Source organism: Brienomyrus brachyistius, unplaced genomic scaffold (genome assembly GCF_023856365.1).
Source record: "Brienomyrus brachyistius isolate T26 unplaced genomic scaffold, BBRACH_0.4 scaffold66, whole genome shotgun sequence".
Taxonomy (NCBI): Eukaryota; Metazoa; Chordata; class Actinopteri; order Osteoglossiformes; family Mormyridae; genus Brienomyrus; species Brienomyrus brachyistius.
In genome coordinates this window covers 1,108,845-1,126,541 of record NW_026042341.1, presented here as the reverse complement: position 1 = coordinate 1,126,541, position 17,697 = coordinate 1,108,845, and the positions used below count along the sequence as shown (strand labels likewise).

At 46.1% G+C, this 17,697-nt stretch overlaps 2 protein-coding genes across 5 annotated transcripts in view; one reads left to right on the top strand and one right to left on the bottom strand.

Moving 5' to 3' along the window:
- sesn1 (sestrin 1) overlaps positions 1-2,395 on the top strand; it is a 35,335-nt gene extending 32,940 nt beyond the window's left edge. For all 3 annotated transcript variants that reach the window (XM_049002301.1, XM_049002300.1, XM_049002302.1), the window contains one exon: positions 22-2,395. In XM_049002301.1, coding sequence (XP_048858258.1) covers positions 22-108 — 87 coding nt within the window. In that variant the 3' untranslated portion in view covers positions 109-2,395. The remainder of the gene's footprint in view (positions 1-21) is intronic.
- armc2 (armadillo repeat containing 2) lies at positions 1,887-17,652 on the bottom strand. 2 transcript variants are annotated; one of them, XM_049002294.1, is made up of 19 exons: positions 17,544-17,652; positions 16,552-16,772; positions 15,552-15,624; positions 15,261-15,444; positions 14,876-15,029; positions 12,598-12,656; positions 12,248-12,286; positions 11,372-11,473; positions 10,556-10,731; positions 10,022-10,124; positions 9,712-9,935; positions 8,613-8,758; positions 8,178-8,277; positions 7,213-7,477; positions 6,046-6,168; positions 5,624-5,737; positions 5,138-5,270; positions 3,388-3,542; positions 1,887-3,072 (listed from the first exon to the last, which is right to left on the bottom strand). In XM_049002294.1, exons 2-19 carry the CDS (start codon positions 16,743-16,745, stop codon positions 2,906-2,908), a joined length of 2,511 nt encoding a protein of 836 aa, XP_048858251.1. In that variant the 5' UTR covers positions 16,746-16,772; positions 17,544-17,652; the 3' UTR covers positions 1,887-2,905. The 2 variants fall into 2 exon arrangements, with proteins under 2 accessions (XP_048858251.1, XP_048858252.1); XM_049002295.1 differs by lacking the exon at positions 12,248-12,286.
- Positions 17,653-17,697: the final 45 nt, after the last annotated feature.

Below are 17,697 nucleotides of genomic sequence, written 5' to 3'. Positions count from 1 at the left end.
ACGGTTGTTCTTCTCTTCCAGGTCCACGTGAATCTGCTTCTTATGGAAGCCCGTATGCAGGCAGAGCTGCTCTATGCTCTGAGAGCCGTCACCCGCTACATGACATGAAGTGTTGGGGGGGGGGGATTTTTTTTGTATAACTTTTTGTTTTAGGATTATTTCTATTATAACTACTAGTATTATCACTTTGTGCTCTCATCGGACATGAAAGGAGCCTTGAATGTGATGCAGAACTTCATGGTGGATGCTGGAAATGGCCATCTGGAACCAGCAGCCAGGTAGCCTCTCCTGGGCTTCTTAGTAGTGCCAAAATGTGAGGGGTATCTGGGCCAACCATCCATCTGCAGGATGTTATCCTGGGTGGGGTGTGGGGGGGGGGGGTGGCTGGGGAGGGTCCATAGTGTTGTCACACTTGCAGGTGGCCCCTCTGCGTGTATCATGAAAACATTGCAGCTTCTGAACCCAGGCCAGGCTGCATCGCATATCCAAGTCCATAGTCTTGCATTAAAAGCCGACTAAGCAATGGCAGAGGTTGAGTGGGTGTGGGCAGCTGGAGTCGCCGGCATTACCAGGCTCCTTTATGTGCTTCAGTGCAGCGCAGTAGGTGTAGCAGGTGCTGCCGCTGGTCTCGGGTTGGACTGGGGGTAGTGCACCATTGAGCCGTTCATGTAAGCTAACACGAGTGTAAGGAAAAATCTGAGCCTGTGCGTGGTTTACTGTACCGAACCACGAAGCTATTTAGCGATGCTCTCGTATTTTACCTATAGCCTCACCTCCGGTGTTTCAGAAGTCTGATGGGACACTGTAGAAGGGAACTGAAGACGTGATGCTAGTTTTCTGTTCTTGTTACGGGGGAAGGGGGTGGAGCTTTGTCCATGTAAAGGGTCTTCCTTGTGAAAGTGCTTCCTTTGTCTAACCCTCACTCTTTATTCCCCCCATGTCTTTTTTTCCCCCATTTGAATATACATACCTCCTTGAGGTGCACTATGCTGTCACACAGGACTGCAGCATAGGGCAGGTTGGCGTTTTTTTTTTTTCCCTCCAGTTATTTGTCTGCAGTTCAGTCAGACAATATGCTAGTTCTCGCTATTCTGATCTAACCAGTATATATAGCTTTTTAAGGACTGGGAGTCCCATGTTTGTTTACTCTACCAGTGAAATGCTGGACTTGCAGTCAATTTAAATGAATGCTGTAGCTGAAAGGTTGAGAAGTACTTCTTCAGTATGCTTTTAAGAACTGTAAAAGTCTGAGATGATGGCTGCTGGCATTTTTATATAAACAATAAAACATTTTCAATATATTTGAGTTCAGACTTAGTTCTCTTCCATTGTGTAGGTGAATTCCATTCACATTAGCTCAAAACTGTTTACAATGAAACATTTGTGATGCAACACGAAAGCACTGAATTTGACAGACATTTAAAGTGTCATTTTGGGGGTGGGAGTGGGGGGGGGGGCTAATTGTAAAAGCTTGTCTTTGTTTCATTGCGTTTGGCATCCCGATATTCAAATAGTTGGATTTCACCCTATGGGTTTTGTCTTGGAGAATGGGCATCTACTGTTCTCTGAATGTAAAGAAACTGTGTTGTGGAGACTGTAACCATATCTGAGGCTCAGATGCTGCATGGGATTGTGGGTGTTAAATACATGACATGCATCGTATTTGTACACGTCGACAATGACAGTTTCCCCACCATTTTCTATATAAATCGGAATTATTCAATGTCAATACCTGCTATTCAATTTGTATCCAGTACAGAGACTTAACTTTATTTACAGTTTTGAAAGAAGTTTGGATCATTTAGCTTATTAGGTTCACTGCATCTCTTTCATTGTGTTTACAATCTCTGGGGCTGTAGGTGAAGGGAATCAAACGTGGGGGGAAAAAAACTGCACAGGCCTTTTATTCCAGCATGAGGAAAACAGAGCCAAGTTCATAAGGATTGTAGATCTGCAGGTAGAGTCTCTTTTAATGAAGACCTGGTGAAATGACGTTTAAAAGCACAGGCAGAAGGTGGCACTGCACTGTCGCCGCCATCCAACACCGTCGACCCAAAAAGAGGTGAATGAGGATATGTGTCTAACACATGCATTCTGCCTTCTGATATGTATATTTCATCAGCCTGTCTACATGCTGGATTGCATATGGAAGCCGTCTCAGAAGTTCCTTCTTCCTACAGCCTGGCCCTCTTCGTTTTTTACATGACAGTTTCTGTTGTCTTAGTTATTATTTTATTATTGGAATGTAGGGCTTCAGAAAGATGTATCTAACCAGAAAGCTGGTGACTTTTCCCAAGTGTTTTCTATAATCGTATTACTAATATTACACTGTTGCTCCTCTGTGCCTCAATCACTGTTCTTTCCCATGTTGATGTAATAAAACTTTTAAAAGGTTTCAGTTGTCTTCCAGTTTTTTGTGTGGTAATTTATATTATGTAGGGCAGACATTCAGAGACAGGGCTACCATCCATCCATCCATCCATCAATCAATCATGTGGTTCTTTGCCTTTACAGATGCACCATCCTATTTCCCAGAACTGAGGGCAATTTAGAAACTGATCAATCTAAATCACAGATCTTGGACTGTGGGTGGAAACCAGCCGATCAAAGTGGGCAAATTCTGTATGGGCAAATGCAGAACTGGGGCCGGAATACAAGCCACAACGCTGGAGGTGCGAGGCCAGTGTGCTGCCCACTGTACTGCAGAGCTGCACAGAATTGGCCGAGACGGGAAACCAGCCACGCCCACATTTACATTTCGGACTTCAAAGAAACATACATTCACATTGTTCTGATTCTAAAGTGCAACACTGGATTCGTCATCTGAGTGGATCCGCCCAGTAGTAAAACGGACATTTCACAGCCTGAGCGAGTCACGCCACAAGTACGCCGGCCAATCGCGAGGCTAGGATGGCACTGCGAGTGGCTCGCGGGCGCCGACCTGCCTCTGGATCCTGTCCTGCAGCCGCTGCGCCACAGGAAGGAATTCGCTTTCCCAGCATCTCTGGTAAAAGATGCCAACTTCCTGTCCAGCACCTTCTCCCGTGGTCCAATGCAGCATATGGTCTTTGTCTATTGATAGGAAAGAAATAAAAGACCCATTGTTCGCTTCAATACATACGTTGCACATTCACTAGTTTCACAGGGAGGGAAAATACTGAGTAAACCTGTTAACGTACCCTGCAGTTAAAGTGGTGTTTGCAAAGGGTGTTTATAAAGTCTTAGCCATTGAAATGTCGAAACTGTTTTCAGGGCATGCTGATGCAACTAAAATTTAAAAATCCAGAGGGCTGCATACAGCATTACATCACAGAACAGGTTGGACAGGACCAACTCCTGTAACTTGGTTGCTTAGAAATGGAGGTGGTGTCCATTTGGACCGCGTACTCAGGTAGCGGGAGAGGAGGCGCAGCAGCGAGCGACAGTGACGCTCCTCGAAGCAGAGCACGCCGCCATCCTCGCTGCAGTTCCACAGCGCCTGGCACGCTACACTGGCCAGCTGCCAGTCCAATGGCCCCCAGTCCCGCAGGCAGTCCAGCAACCTGCAGGGGGAGCCATCATCAATGGTACTTCAATGCATTTCCTTTTCGGCTGACATACTTAACAGCAACAACCACAAAATAAAATAATAAATCTTACGCATGTCATTGTTAAGTACTTCAGGCATATTATTATGACTATTATAATTATAATTAGCGAGCCATTCTGTGTAAGCTCCATGTATTTTGGGCTTAACTCTGAATCACTGCAAGCCACATGGTTTCCGAAGTTTTAGAGTTAAAGTTATATATTCGCTTAGTGAACAGCTCAGCAACTTATTAGTGCTCACTGGTTTTGATGGTATTACTCATTTATAGCAATTTATTTATTTATAGCCAAGTAGTTAAGATGTTAGTCTTATGATCTAAGGGATGTCCATGTGGGTTTGAATCCAACTCTCAGTAAAATGTTTGCTTACTAGCACCTATTGCCGAACAGGTAGAATATTGCATTAACAACACATTCTGGGTTCGAATCCCACGGAAGACAGAATGCAGTCTTTCCATCAAGTTTAAGTTGTTTTGCATAAAATCACCAGATAAATGAATAAATGAAAATCTTACAGAGTTTTAAGGTACAATAGTGACAGTCTGGGAATGTTAAGCGTGTCTAATTAATTAGCCCTCGGGGTACCAGAGTAGCTGTATCTATACTTGGTGTCCAGGGTGTTGGGGCAGGTGTGTCTAAGGATTTCTTCACATTTCCTGGCTGAAGTAACTCATGTCTGATTTTTTGCCTTAATGTGACACATATCACTTTTCAGGGCTTTGTGGACACAGACATCCAATCGTTTCAAACCAGATTTGAGTGACTTTTGTATGTGGTCCTAGATAGGATACATACAGTATCTGATGCAATGCCGTACAACGTTTATAAGAACAGTCATATGGGACTTCATGTGGTTCTTCGCCTTTATGCGTGCGCTGAGTGCTGACGTCATCAGGCAGCGCCGACGGTGCAGGAGTACGACAATGGAGGAGAGCTGCTGTCTCGCGTTATTCTCCTTCTCGACCCAATCATGTACAGCTCAACTGTTCGCTGTCCTCCAAAGCAAAATCCGACGCACACGTCAGCTAACAGCGTGTCCGTTTTGTCAGTTTAAATACAATGAGTCGTTTCACAAATCTGACGTTTTTTTTTTTTTTGCTGTTGGTGATGCAGATGATTCGTGCAAAAAAAACATATCAATTTGTGGAACAAAAGGCGCAAGAATGAGAATCACACCCCCCAGAGTCAACGTCGGAGTCTCACCCTTGCTGCTGGCAACTGGGCTGCTCTGATAGCTGTGGGTCACTGGGCTACCAGTTTCACATGGCTTTTAACAGGCCTGAAACTCCAGTCACACCAACTCTAATACTTCCTTCTAAGGGCAAAAAAAATCCTCAAAATTTTTGCAACTGCTCAGAAATGACTTGTGACCATGTTGACATTTTGCTGAAATGGGGGGGCACAGAGCTCCAGTACATTGTATGTTCTTAAGAAATGCACTTGGTCTTGTACTAGGGCCACACAAATGACTGCATGTTGAACCCAGTCTTTATGCAAAGCGTAACAGGCTGAAATAGGCTGACAGGGTCTCTTGGGAAGAAAGGCTTACTTTTGCACGACCCCCTCATCCCTGAGGGCGGTTCTAAGCCTCCGGTCCGTAGAGAGGTTGGTGAGCACCCCGCAGCAGGCGTAACACAGGTCCTGCCGCTTCGAGTCCAGCAGAGCCACTGCAAACCGGTAAGCTGTGTGAGGAAAAAAAAATTATAAAATAAACAGGGATGTCAAGAAAGCACTGTGGCTTTCCGCACACTGGGACTCTGGTGTGTGGTGCATAGAGCGGGAATTCCTGCTCGAAAGGACACAGAAACATTGTTTTATAACAAAAGTAACAAGGACACATTGTCTACAGGGGTAAGGAGAGAGCATGCAGACAGTCCACATGTGTGTAACACTGAATATACTCTCACTAGAATCTGCCTCTGTTTCCTACCTGGTATTTATTCATAATGATGACGTATTACTTTTTTTTATGCATATCTCCCTCTTTGTTTTACAGTTTTTTAATTGCCTAAAGAGCCAAATGGGGGTCAGCCACCTTTGTGATGTAGTATGAAGTCCCGGACATCCTGGGAGCGCGAGATGTTTCCCAGCACACACATGGCTTCCAGCACGACATCCATGTTGGTGCTCAGGAGCTGCTTCAACAACACTGTGGGGTCGGGGGGGGGGGGGGGGGGGGGATATGGCGGTGATGGAAACCGAGCAGAAATGATTTTGGGTTCTAATCACCCCAAGCTGCTGTCCCACCCTTTAACATGGTAATCAGAAAAAAATAGCAAAGTAGTCTCAAATTCAGGGTTATTCAAAATTGACAGCGCACATTATGAGTCATCCTGCAACCTGAACACGAACCACGCTACGGAAATGACAGGAGACGTCGTTTGTGTCAATGACAGAAAGTTGTTCGAGGCCATCAAAACGCCTGGTTTGCTCACAGGTCCAAACGGGAAGACGTACCGCGAGCGAGGACTAGCGGCTGTGCCCACAGCACGGAGCCATCGCTCTCATAGAAGGACAGGTTGTTGATGGCGATGGTGGTGTTCAAGATGACCTCCTCGCGGCCCTCAGAAAGGCTGCGCTCTGTAAAATGGGGGAGGACAACAACATGAGCAGGGTGATAAAGCCACCCGCAAAAACAGCTGCAGAGCGGAGGAATCCAATTAGAAACAAATGCTTTGCAGGTCATAGAAAGAACGATGAACAGAAGAATTCCATTAACTAAAACGCTAATTTTGCAAGCTGCGGATTCTTAGGCTGCCACTAAGGCCAAGGTCAGGGTTCTCATTCCTCACATTATGGATGAGTGTAACTGAGAAAGAACTTCAGTATCCCAGGAGACTATAGTGCAATTAACAGAGTGTAAAAAAATATATATATATATATAAGAGATCGCTAAATGATATATGAGGCAAGAAGGTGCGACCATGGGTCCGGGGACATTGCTAGAAAAAGCATTTGCATTTCAAGCGAAAAGTGAAACTTTCGCATTTCCGCAGTTAGGATCAGAAAGAAGTCCATTGTAACGAAGGTCAGGTGTGAAATCACAAGATTAGAGTAAGACGCAGCTTACAGAAGCTAAACAGTCGCCTCACATTTGGGCCTTTTCCTTTAAAATAAAGAACAACAATAGAATGAAATGCAATGAAATGTTAGAGGTTTTATAAATTCTTCAGCCTATGAAAAAAAAATCAATGACAGGAAATGCAAAAAAAAAAAAAAATTGAAATTACATGATGACGGGAAGCTGTAGATGAGCGTCTCGTGTGACACGCGAGTAATGATTTTAAAAGTGCAGATATATTTGCATGGCACATCGCATTCTTTGTTTTGACACCCTGCACGAACCGCAGATGTACAGTACCTGGCGTTATGACTGTGAGTCAGTTTCAGTGACTGGAAATGCCTTTCATCACGGTATTCTCTGGTTTGTTTTCTGCCTTAGACCGCAAGGCTTGCTGGCTAATGTCACCGGGCGATCAAAACAGGATATCACCCGCTGACGGAAGGTGGGAGGAAGTGGGCAGCATGCTGGGATTCCACCACCAGCCTCCGCCCGCAGGTTCTATCGATTTGGATTGGTGACAAACCCTCCGGCGGCCACACGCAGCCCGTCGGGAACCTCACCGAGAACATCGAGCAGCGAGTGGACGCACTGCGCGTTGGCCACCAGGGCGGCGCCGGTCGCGGGGCAAATGGCCGCGTTGGCCAGGACGCGGGTCAGCTTCGCCAAAACATCCTCGGAGGCAGTGGCGCACGGAGCGCGACACGTCTGGAACAGGGGCAGGAGAGCGTCCAGGAGATTGCTGTCCTGCCCGCACGTCTGTCGGCGGGCCACGTCACTCTTAGCTGTCAGGCTTCCCAGGGTAAAGAGAATGCGCACCACCAGGTCCTGCAGGGAGTGGGATTCGCACCAGATGACATGGTCAGCATCTCTGTATCTGAGGCGGAAGCGTGAATTGGAGTCATTCTGAACGAAAGTCGCGACGTTTAAACTGACTCAGCTTCACTGGCCTTTCCCTCTTGAAATTCGAGTCCTACCTTCACCCCTCCACCCACAAATGAGGCTCACGCAGCCCTCTGTCGGCTACGCCGGCATGTATCGGCCCTGGGAACTGGAGCACAGAAGCGTTTTTAAATAGGAAATGTCTCTGCTGGCCGCTAACCACTTCCTGTGTCTCCGCATCGCTGGGCTACATACATGTCATGAGATGGGCCTTGTTTATGCAGGCGGACCAGGCGGCAACTTCACCCCCCCCCAAAGGGTTGGAGTCATTGTCACGGTGCAACAAAGGTATGAGCGAGCAAACCGCAGCACAGCTGCCTGGGTACAGTGCGTACTGTTCTGGCTGCAGAGGCTCACAGACACTGCGTGACAGGCCTCAGCAAACACCAACATCCCCAGCTCTCTGCACATGCTTAAATCCATCGCCTGAGATAGAATGTTTCTGGGGAGGTCATGTGTACTGAACCCCTACTGAGTGCTTTTGTCTTACGTGTTTGTGGGGGGACATGCCAGAAGGTCCACCTGGGAGTGACGCAAAGGAGGGCACTCTCTACACGTGTGGGGGCGGGGAGAAAGCGAGACTCACCTGCCGCTTGCTGTGGTTCCTCAAGAGCATTGAGAAGGCCGGGTAGCAGCTGGGGGTGTCGGCCAGGGCCAAACAGCAGTCGTGGTAGGAGGACAGCTTACTGTGGGGGGGGTGAAGGAAGTGTTTATATACAACAACCCATTATATACTGAGAATCGACACAGAAATTTCAAGAACACATAATTATTATACAGGACAGGAAAATCATTTTTAAAGGTTTTGGGTAAACAATCATGGCCCATTATTAACAGGGTTATTTGGCTAGTAGCTTATCAGACGTCTGTTTGACTTTAAAGTTTGCCCATTAATATAGTGAATATTTCACTGAAGCTAAGGAGAGGGGACTTTCCTCCCTTTTTAAAACCCAAGTCTGAGGAAAGCAAGGAAGCGTGGTGGCGGGGGTGGGGGGGGGAGGTTGGGAGGTCCAGTTGGTACCTGAATATCCGGGCCACGTTGGTGCACACGTCCGCGTCTCCGGCGTGCAGCGTCAGCACCCCGCACAGCTCGGGAAGTCCCGGGCGGGTCAGGAACTCAGGCCGGCACTCGGGGAGCTCTGCCAGGTTCCTCAGGGTGGCGGTCAGCTGTGCGGGCAAGGTGGGGGTGCCTGGATCAGACTGCATCATCGAATGGCGGCTGGGCTGTGCATCTGTGTGCTTGTCTGTCTGTCTGTCTCCGCTATTGAGTTTTTAGACAGCAGATGTCCTGGTGGAGTACTCAAACGAATCACTCTCAAAATGCACCGTGATCAAAAAAGATTAAGCGCTTCACACTGCTATAAACAAATGTGTTGGCTAATCAGTAAACGTAACTCAGCGGATAAGGGATCCAAAAGAGCGAGGCAGGGTCTCAGGGTCCTTGCCAGCCAGGTCTGTCTCCGTGTTTGCACAGGGAGCACCCCATGTTCCTTGCGATGAAAGAGGAACGGCATGACCAGTTTTCCCCTCCTGTTTGGCGAGCACAGCTCCCCAGGGGACAAAGGCGTGCTGTCACGGTATGTACGCGGCCGCTCGCAATACGAGGCACATGCCGTTCCCTGATGATGGATGACGGCCGTGGACGGCACTCTGACGGCTTTGAGAACACCGCCTTACCTTGACAGCGATAAACACCCCCCCTCCTCCGCCCCAGCCGTGGATATCGGGCCAATCACGGTGTGAGGGGGCAGTGTTTATACTTTAGGGAGCTTTAAATTTCCACTATTCGAATGTGCAGAGGAGCAGAGAGGCTGCAGATGACCTGGCATTTTGTTCCGAGACATCTGACTTCACATTATCAGCTGTAGGATAATCCATCTATCTATCTTCTGTTTATCCAAGACAGGGTCACAGGGAATCTTTAATAAAAAGTCTCAAACTGATAATGATCATAAGTTCAATGATGGTCAGAGGGGTATACAGGGGTGGGGCACTGGCCCCAGCTGAAAGCTGACTGGGCCCCGAAGCTAATGGTAAGGCTGGCCCCTCTGTGTCAATTAAGGCCCCAGCGAAGGCCAAAAATCAACGCCACAGCAGATGGGGCAGCCGGTGAGACTGACCTGCAGCAGGATGTGGCCCCAGACGACCTGGCGCTTGCCTGTCTGCGCATGGAGCCCGTTCAGCTGACCGGCAAGCAAGAGCAGGGTCCGGACGGCGCCGGCGGCCTGCAGCTGCCTTCGTAGGCCCGCATCGGCCGAGAGGAACTTCAGCGCACCGACGCAGTACAGCAGCGCCTCGCCGTCAGAGCATGCGTCACTGTGGCGGAGCAGCGTCAGCAGAGAGGCTGGGCCGAGCGCAGAGACGCTGTCAGCAAAGGTCGGACCCCCCCACCCCCCCACAACCACGGCCTCTCCACTCTTGTGAACTCACCGGTCACGGGGTGGCCCCGGAAGAGCGCATCGTTCCCGTTGTCCCGGCTGACTCTGAAGATCAGCTTGCAGATGTTCAGCAGGTTGTTTCCACTGATGCCGAGCTGGAACCAGGGGCGACACGTCAATCTGTGTGCGTCCTGCACGCCAGGGGCACTGCCCCCGGTGGCCACAAGAACCATCACGGCCAGCCGCTCCACTCAGACGAGTCAGAAGCTGCGTGTCCTTTTGTCTCGCTATTTCTCATTGGCAGTGAATGACATCCTACATCACTTGAGCTTCCACGTGCCAGACCATCTACTGACCCACTACTCTACATCTTTTCCATTTCACTAGGATTCCACTTACATATGGGGACTGCAACCTCAAACCGGAATTAACCAGTTAATTTACTTACCCGGCACCAGACACTGCAGCCAGGAATCAGCCTCCTCGGTTTGTTATTTACATGAATTATTGTCTCCAATTTAAATACCAAATACAAGCATTGAACCCCCCTCCCTTTAATGGCAGCACTGAACAGCTGGAGCCTTACCACCAGGGTGAGGTTGGCCAGATGCAGGCTGAGCTTGTCGGAGCCCAGGTCGACCAGCTTGAAGAGTGTCCGGAGGAGGGTGGGCCTCACGCTGGAGTTCCTGCCCAGCACAGCCCCCTCGGCCAGGGCAATGTGGAGGCGCTCGCATGTGCAGCACAGCTCCTCAACCGCTCCAGCTGCTCTGGGCACAGTGGGGGCTTGTGTTGGCTGTGCTCAGCCCGGTCGAATTTACCCTAAGCGTTTGTCTTTCCCATACACAGACCCCAGTGCTTAAAGGAGACCGGCTCAACACGTGCAGCACTGCACTAATAACATAAAGGTTGTGGGTTCAAATTCCTCGTAAGCCACTAATATAAGTCACTTTGGATAAAGCATCAAGAGAAATGAAGAAAGGGAAGCATTACCAGTGACTAGGACAGGAACACAATGTCTACTGTGACGATTAAAGGGACATGACAAAATTAAAGCAATCTGGTAAAAGAAAATATATATATTTTATAAATATGCCACACTGACAAAGGGTTATGTTATGCCAGGAAAGTCTGTGCCAAGTTCTTTTGTATGGATTCAAGGTTTTATCGTGTCCCTAGTTGGATATTAATCAGTTCTGTAGTTTTTTTTGTTTGTTCAGTAACAGTAACAATGCTGGAAAGCATTGGTTAGGCTACGGCCAACAGAACTGCCCCAGAACAAACAGCAGGACATTGAATGGCCGAAAAGACTGAACAAACTGCATAAAGAATGACAGAAATGGGCCCGTCTGTCTTGCTTTGCCCTCGAAGCTCAGGATGGAAACCCAGGCGCCGACGACTGCACCTTGCGCCAATGAGTGAATCTCCTGGAGGAGGTCTGAAAGTCGGCTCTTCTGGGCTGTGGTTTCCTCTGCCTCCGTAGCCGCATAGTTACCGTTACCCCGAGCTGGCGGGGGGTGTGTGGGGGGGGGGGAAATAGTGATAAATTCAGTCCTACCATATTATAGCAGAGGGGAACTGGCACACAAGGAAAATTGTTTGCTGTTTGTTCGTTTGTATCCCTCCATCCTGCTGGTGAGCCAGTACAAACAGTTCGAGCTGTACAAATGGTTTATTGCCTGGCTCAACACTGTCAGATGTCTTAAAGTTACCCCCGTTTAGAGATGGGGCACAGCATGTTTTACAACTGATGGGGAACGATAGAAGAGTGAATGAAAACTTGTGCTCCTTTAATTACTATTTACATGTCACTGGACATCACTCTCTGCCAGGGTCATGTGTGCACTAACCTCCAAAACATACTGTAATGGTACTTGGCTGAACAAACATTAGCACGTTTCGCAAAACAAATATCTTTAGAGGAAATGCGACATTAAAGGTCAGAATTCACATCTGCACTTCCTTGCTGCCTTCTCACGTAGTCACATTAACAGGCATTTGCATATCTTGCTTGCAGTTGCAGTTGCTCACATGTGAAAGCCTGTCAGCTATTGGCTGCTGCTCCCAGGCGACAGGAGCGAAAGCCATAGCAACAATGTAGCGGTTTAAGGTGCAAATCGTGTACCATCTCATACGTGGGAGACAAAAAAAGCTGTTCATGATGGAAGGGAAAAAAAAAACAAAACAAACCACTAGTCAAAAATAACAATGACCTTATAATTCACAAGGTGTCTGACATGCACATAGATGAGTCTTAAATGAGAAAATTCAGGCACATTACCATACAGAAGAGTTTCCCAACAGTGCTCCTGGAAACCTGCTGCAGACGAACTCTGAATTATGTTTGGTTGGGTTGCTGATAAGATCTGACTTGTCAAAGCCTGACATTAATGAATTCTATACTTCTTCCCCCAGATGTGTGTACGTACTGATAAACATCCATCCATCCATCCATTTTCCAAACCGCTTATCCTACTGGGTCGCGGGGGGGTCCGGAGCCTATCCCGGAAGCAATGGGCACGAGGCAGGGAACAACCCACTCATCCTTATAAGCGATTCTAATTAATTCTGAAGTGAAATGTTTTCACGGCATGTAGGTCAGCGGTCACATTTTTATTTCACCGGACAAACCTGTTCGTGGCACAGATCCTGAGCGGTTCCTTGTAGGCCGGGAAGGTCTGAGGGAAGGCCTGAAGATAGACACACAGCAGCACGTGAGCTTGTTATGGCAGAAGCAGCAGAAGGTCACCTAGAGACAAAGGCTGACACCTTTCAACCTGCATCCAGACTGATCAGAAGTACAAATAGGATACAGAACATAGACAAACCAGGCTCCCTGCAAGTATCAATCTGTAACAGAGTAACAGTGAAACATAATCTTATGTTCCCTAAGCAAACATAGTTACTACTATAACTTTATGATGTAAAGAAAGTAAGAAAATTCATAGGTTTTGTATGTTTATATGAAAACCACGACACTGACGTTTTCACCTTCGGTCTTTTGGTAGATCTCACTTGCTAGACATGTATTTTTACTCCACTAGATGGCACTGCTGCATCAGCCCATCTCGCCTGTCCCATATAAGAATACAAACAGTGCTATAGACGTCGGGCATAAAAAAAATGTGACTCGGTTAAAACAGCTCTGCGATCTTATCTTGGTCAGATAATCAGAAGATCTAATTCTCCAGAAAAGACCACAATGCTAAGCAAGGCTGGACATAAAAGAATAGAGGATGACTGTAAACAAGGCGAGTGGATTCACAACACTCAGCATGCCATAGAGAAGCATGCAAATGCATGCGGGAGACAGCGCATTCCCCAGAGATGCCATCTGTAAGATTTTTCATTTATATGTTGGGGAACATGGAGTCCAAGGCCTGCAGTTTAATAAATGTAACCACTTTTCTCAAATTTCTAATTCAAAAGTCTACACACCACTTACCTAAAGTACAATAATAATAGATTATAGCATAAACGTATATGCAACAGGTTTTAAGATAGAATGCAGTTAAAAAAGTAGTCAGTCTCCATTCAACTTCTTCTTTCATCCATAAAACCCAGTCTAGACGCTGCTTCTTTTCTTTCTTTTCCAGGAAATTCTGTTTACCAAGCAGAGCATCAACTTTCTCAAAAGGCACCCTAGACCAAGCAGAGAACACTGTACACGCCAGACAAGGGGAATCTGAGCGCCGTTTGGCCGGTCCAATAACGTTACATTGTTTCGATTGCATTTTCGGAGACATGATGTCATCTGTCTTCAGGCAAGCTGTGATGGCAGTCAAAACAATGGCCTAAGCTAGCCTGCTGGAGATGCCTTCAAATGGGGCTTCTATTAGATTTAGACTCACATCATTAGAAGGCTGGAATCGAGAGCTGGTCATACAATGTCGCTTTCTGTATCCACAGAAGTACAGCTCCACATGCAAGTCTTGCTACATTTTCTCATGGGCGTCGCCGGCATTAAATCTGAGGGGGACGTGTCCTCCTCACATTTCATAATTATTCGTTTGGAGCCCACCACATTTAACATAAGATATTAGTTTTATGCCAATGTGTCCCCCCCCCCACATTGAAAATGCTTCTGACGGCCCTGCATTTTCTTTCTAACCTTCTTTGTTCTACATCTTGGGAGAGAAGAACAGCAGTTAGCATAATGAATGAGGACATCAATTCGCAAACCTTAAGGTTGCTGGTTCAGGTTTTAATCAGGGGTTCTGCTGCTGTACCCTTGGGAAAGGTGATTAATCGGAATTTGCTTCATTAAAAATGCAACACTCTAAGTAACTGGGCAGAAAATCAGAAATGTGCTAGATAACATCCTTGTATAAGATCCCTTTAGCGGACCGTAGCTCAGAAATGGCTTCAAAAATTCAGACCACAAGCTTCCACAGGAATTCAATATGTCACGACTTCTGAGAGGAAAAATATATTCTTCTGCCCTCTGGGTTGTAAGATTAAATTGTTTACAGTGAGATGGGCACCTATAAAAATGTTTTATTACTTCTCTTGACCAAAGACTGTGGTCATAGGAAATCAATGTATGACCAGGTCTTAATAGTATCCTGGTCCTCAAGGGTAATGCTGTGATCTGAATAGCGACGAGCAACCGAGGGCCGCTTTGGGCTAATGCACATTACAGGAGGTGTCAGAATCTCTGTCTGTCACCATGAAATGCAAAGCAATACCGTCTTGTGCACTGACAGAACTCGAATCTCCTCTGCCCAATCTGAATGTACAAAGAAGCACCAGAGATGAAAAGACCAGTAAACAGCTAAACCTAGTTTTCTTTTTGGTAAAAGGGAGCCAGGCAAGGCTGTGGATAACTTAAGAAAAGGCGGCACATGGCAATGGCCTCCATGGAAACCTTTATGAATCGTTCGGTCTCTGGGTATTGTGCAATACGTACCTTTCGGTCCCGTGTCTGAGGGGAACGGCTTTCTCGCTGGGGGACAAAGAGGGGTCTCCCTTTTCACATAGCCAGAAATCAGGAGTTCCATCCTGCTGGGTATTTGATCTCAAAGAATGGCCTGGTTCATTTGAAGGATCAGAATTATGTTTACCTGGAAGGGGAGGAAAAAAATGCATTTAACAGCGAAACGTACTGGAACGGAACCACTCAACAATGCATATGGATGTAAATTAACAAAAAAAAAAAAAAAAATGCAGTCATTGTGGTGTTAAATGGAACAGCACTGCAGCACCTAGCACTGCTTAGTATTAATGCTTTAAATCATACAATAAGCACCCTCCTCAGAGATCTCTCAAAGAAACAAAAGCCCCCGCCCCCTTACTGTGCGCCGGCAGTCTCATCAGTGGCCGCCCCCTCGCGGGGTTGGCTCTGAGCAAACGGGCCCGCCCTGTGCTGCCCGTCCTGGGCTGTTGGGGATTGGTGGGAGATGTGGGGGTAGCAGAAGATAATTCTGGGGAGTCATGATCATGGTCCCCCTCACCTGGGAGTGGCGGCATTTGGGGTCTCTGTTCAAAGCAAAAAAAAGAAAAAAAAAACTGTCAAGACAGAGTCACTTTCCCAGAATCCCATGCTCTATGTCATGTATGGGGCGAGAGAAGCAGCTCGCACATACATATTCGAGTGGGGAGAGACGTTTGCCCGATCCGGGCCTCGAATCAGACTCTTCAAAATGGCGAGCCTCAAGGCTGAAACACAAAGACCACTTATAAAATTTCCACAGAGTCAAGCATGTAGCTGTGCTCTGACATTAAGACAATACGTTAAAAAGAACATACTTTTTATAGAGTGTTTTTTCTGAAATTCTCAGTGAGGAATACTTTGTTGGGTTGGTGCTGCTAGATATGTTTATCTATTGGGTGGTATCTTGCAGTGCTCCCAAAATTTCAGACATTCTGAGAATTCCAGCACAATACTGGATCACTGCATCTTTTAAACTTCAACACATTTACAAAATACACAACATTAGTTACAAGGGTGTAGATTTAATTCAGAATGGACATGTTCTTTTGATACAGCCTGATTTATTGGTAAGACTACTCGAGGGGACACAAATAATGTAGTATTATGCTATTACTTATGTATTAATTAGCCACAAATTAAGTGTTAGTTACAAACTGATCTTATGTTTGTTCATCATTAATGAATCATGATGCATCTTTGATCTCAAACAGTTATCATGTTTGTTTCTATATCTGTTAATTATGTAAACACTGTGAACCACTGAAGGAACTACTGTGGGAAGAGATAATGAATAACACATGTAAAATAATGATCTCATGTTTGTTCATCATTAATGAATTGCGATGCATCATTTATCCCAAGCAATTACTATGTCTGTTAATTGCTTAAATCTTAGTGAACTACTGAAGGAACTACTTAGGAAGTATCTTAGGAATAAGTCATGAATAACACAAGTTTAATACTGACGTCATGTTTATTCATCATTAATGGGCCATGACACATCTTTCATCTTAGGTAGCACTTACATTTGTTCATGATTTGTACTTCAGCACTAACTGAGCTATAACTAAGTATTTGTAACCGTTCAAGTAAAGTGTTACCGATGTATTTCTTGATGACCATAACAACACTTAAAACAGGTTAATGCTGACCTGAAAGATGAAGGGGGTCTGCTCTCCAGGGCCCGGCATGGATACTGGCCCAAGAGCCGCCTCTGGTCGTCCTTTGGCGTGAAAGGCCGCTGTGTGTGGACTGTCCTAAGGGATCGGCGAGCCTCGCTCACGATCTCGGCGCTCGTCTTCCTCCCCAGACTCGGACTCATGTAGAAGGGTTTATTGGCTGACATTTATCGGCTTCAGGAACAACAAGCTGTCTGCGTGTATAGTTCGATTTCTAAATTAAAGCATGATCCCTGAAGGAAATATCACATACGGCAAACAGTGGATTTTGATTTTTTTTTATTAATTCTCTTATTATTGATATTGCTAGCGGCACTAATTATGCTTCAAGAACTACAGCAACGTAGTTATGGTTGTTTTGCTATTATATATATATATATATATATATATATATATATATATATATATATATATATATATATAAAACACTGCTCTGTGTTTTACAAACAAACAAATGTTCAGTGCTTTAAGGTAGTGTCATTTCAGCCATGTCGATCTGCGAACAGCAGAAAAACTACAGATATGTTACTTCCCCGATGTGCTCGACGGTTCCAGGCCAGAGTTTCGCTTTCAGTGTGCCAGGCCACATATTAAATAAGAGCTAGTTTATCAACAAAAGATAGGCTGTGGCTCCAGTACAAGAAAGCGAAAACTGGCTTCACTGGTTATAGCCAGAGGCAGAGACTGCGCATGCGGCCTCTGTCGCCATGGTTTCCACTGTACACAAGTCTCATGATAACAAGTACTCAAAAACCGCCTTTAGTCACATAACCATAATATTGCTATACAAACTAATAGCATTCTAAACATTACATTTTGGCTTGCATTTAGTAATAGCTGTCATTTAGAAAATTTTGTAAAATCCATATCGTTAGTTAAAAAAGAGATAAGCAAAATGCATACTAACAAGTTAGATGGACATAGTAAATAGCTCCTCGGGGAGAACAGAACGCATGCTACCTTACCTTGAATTTTTGAACAACTTCGCACTCCCAGTTTTATTTAAGAAATGAAAAACTAATACGACACAATGACAGCATGTGTACAAAGTCACAGTACAAGCCAATTAGAGACGGTACGCATTAGTTAACTGGTCACCGATTGGCAAGCAATTTTGTC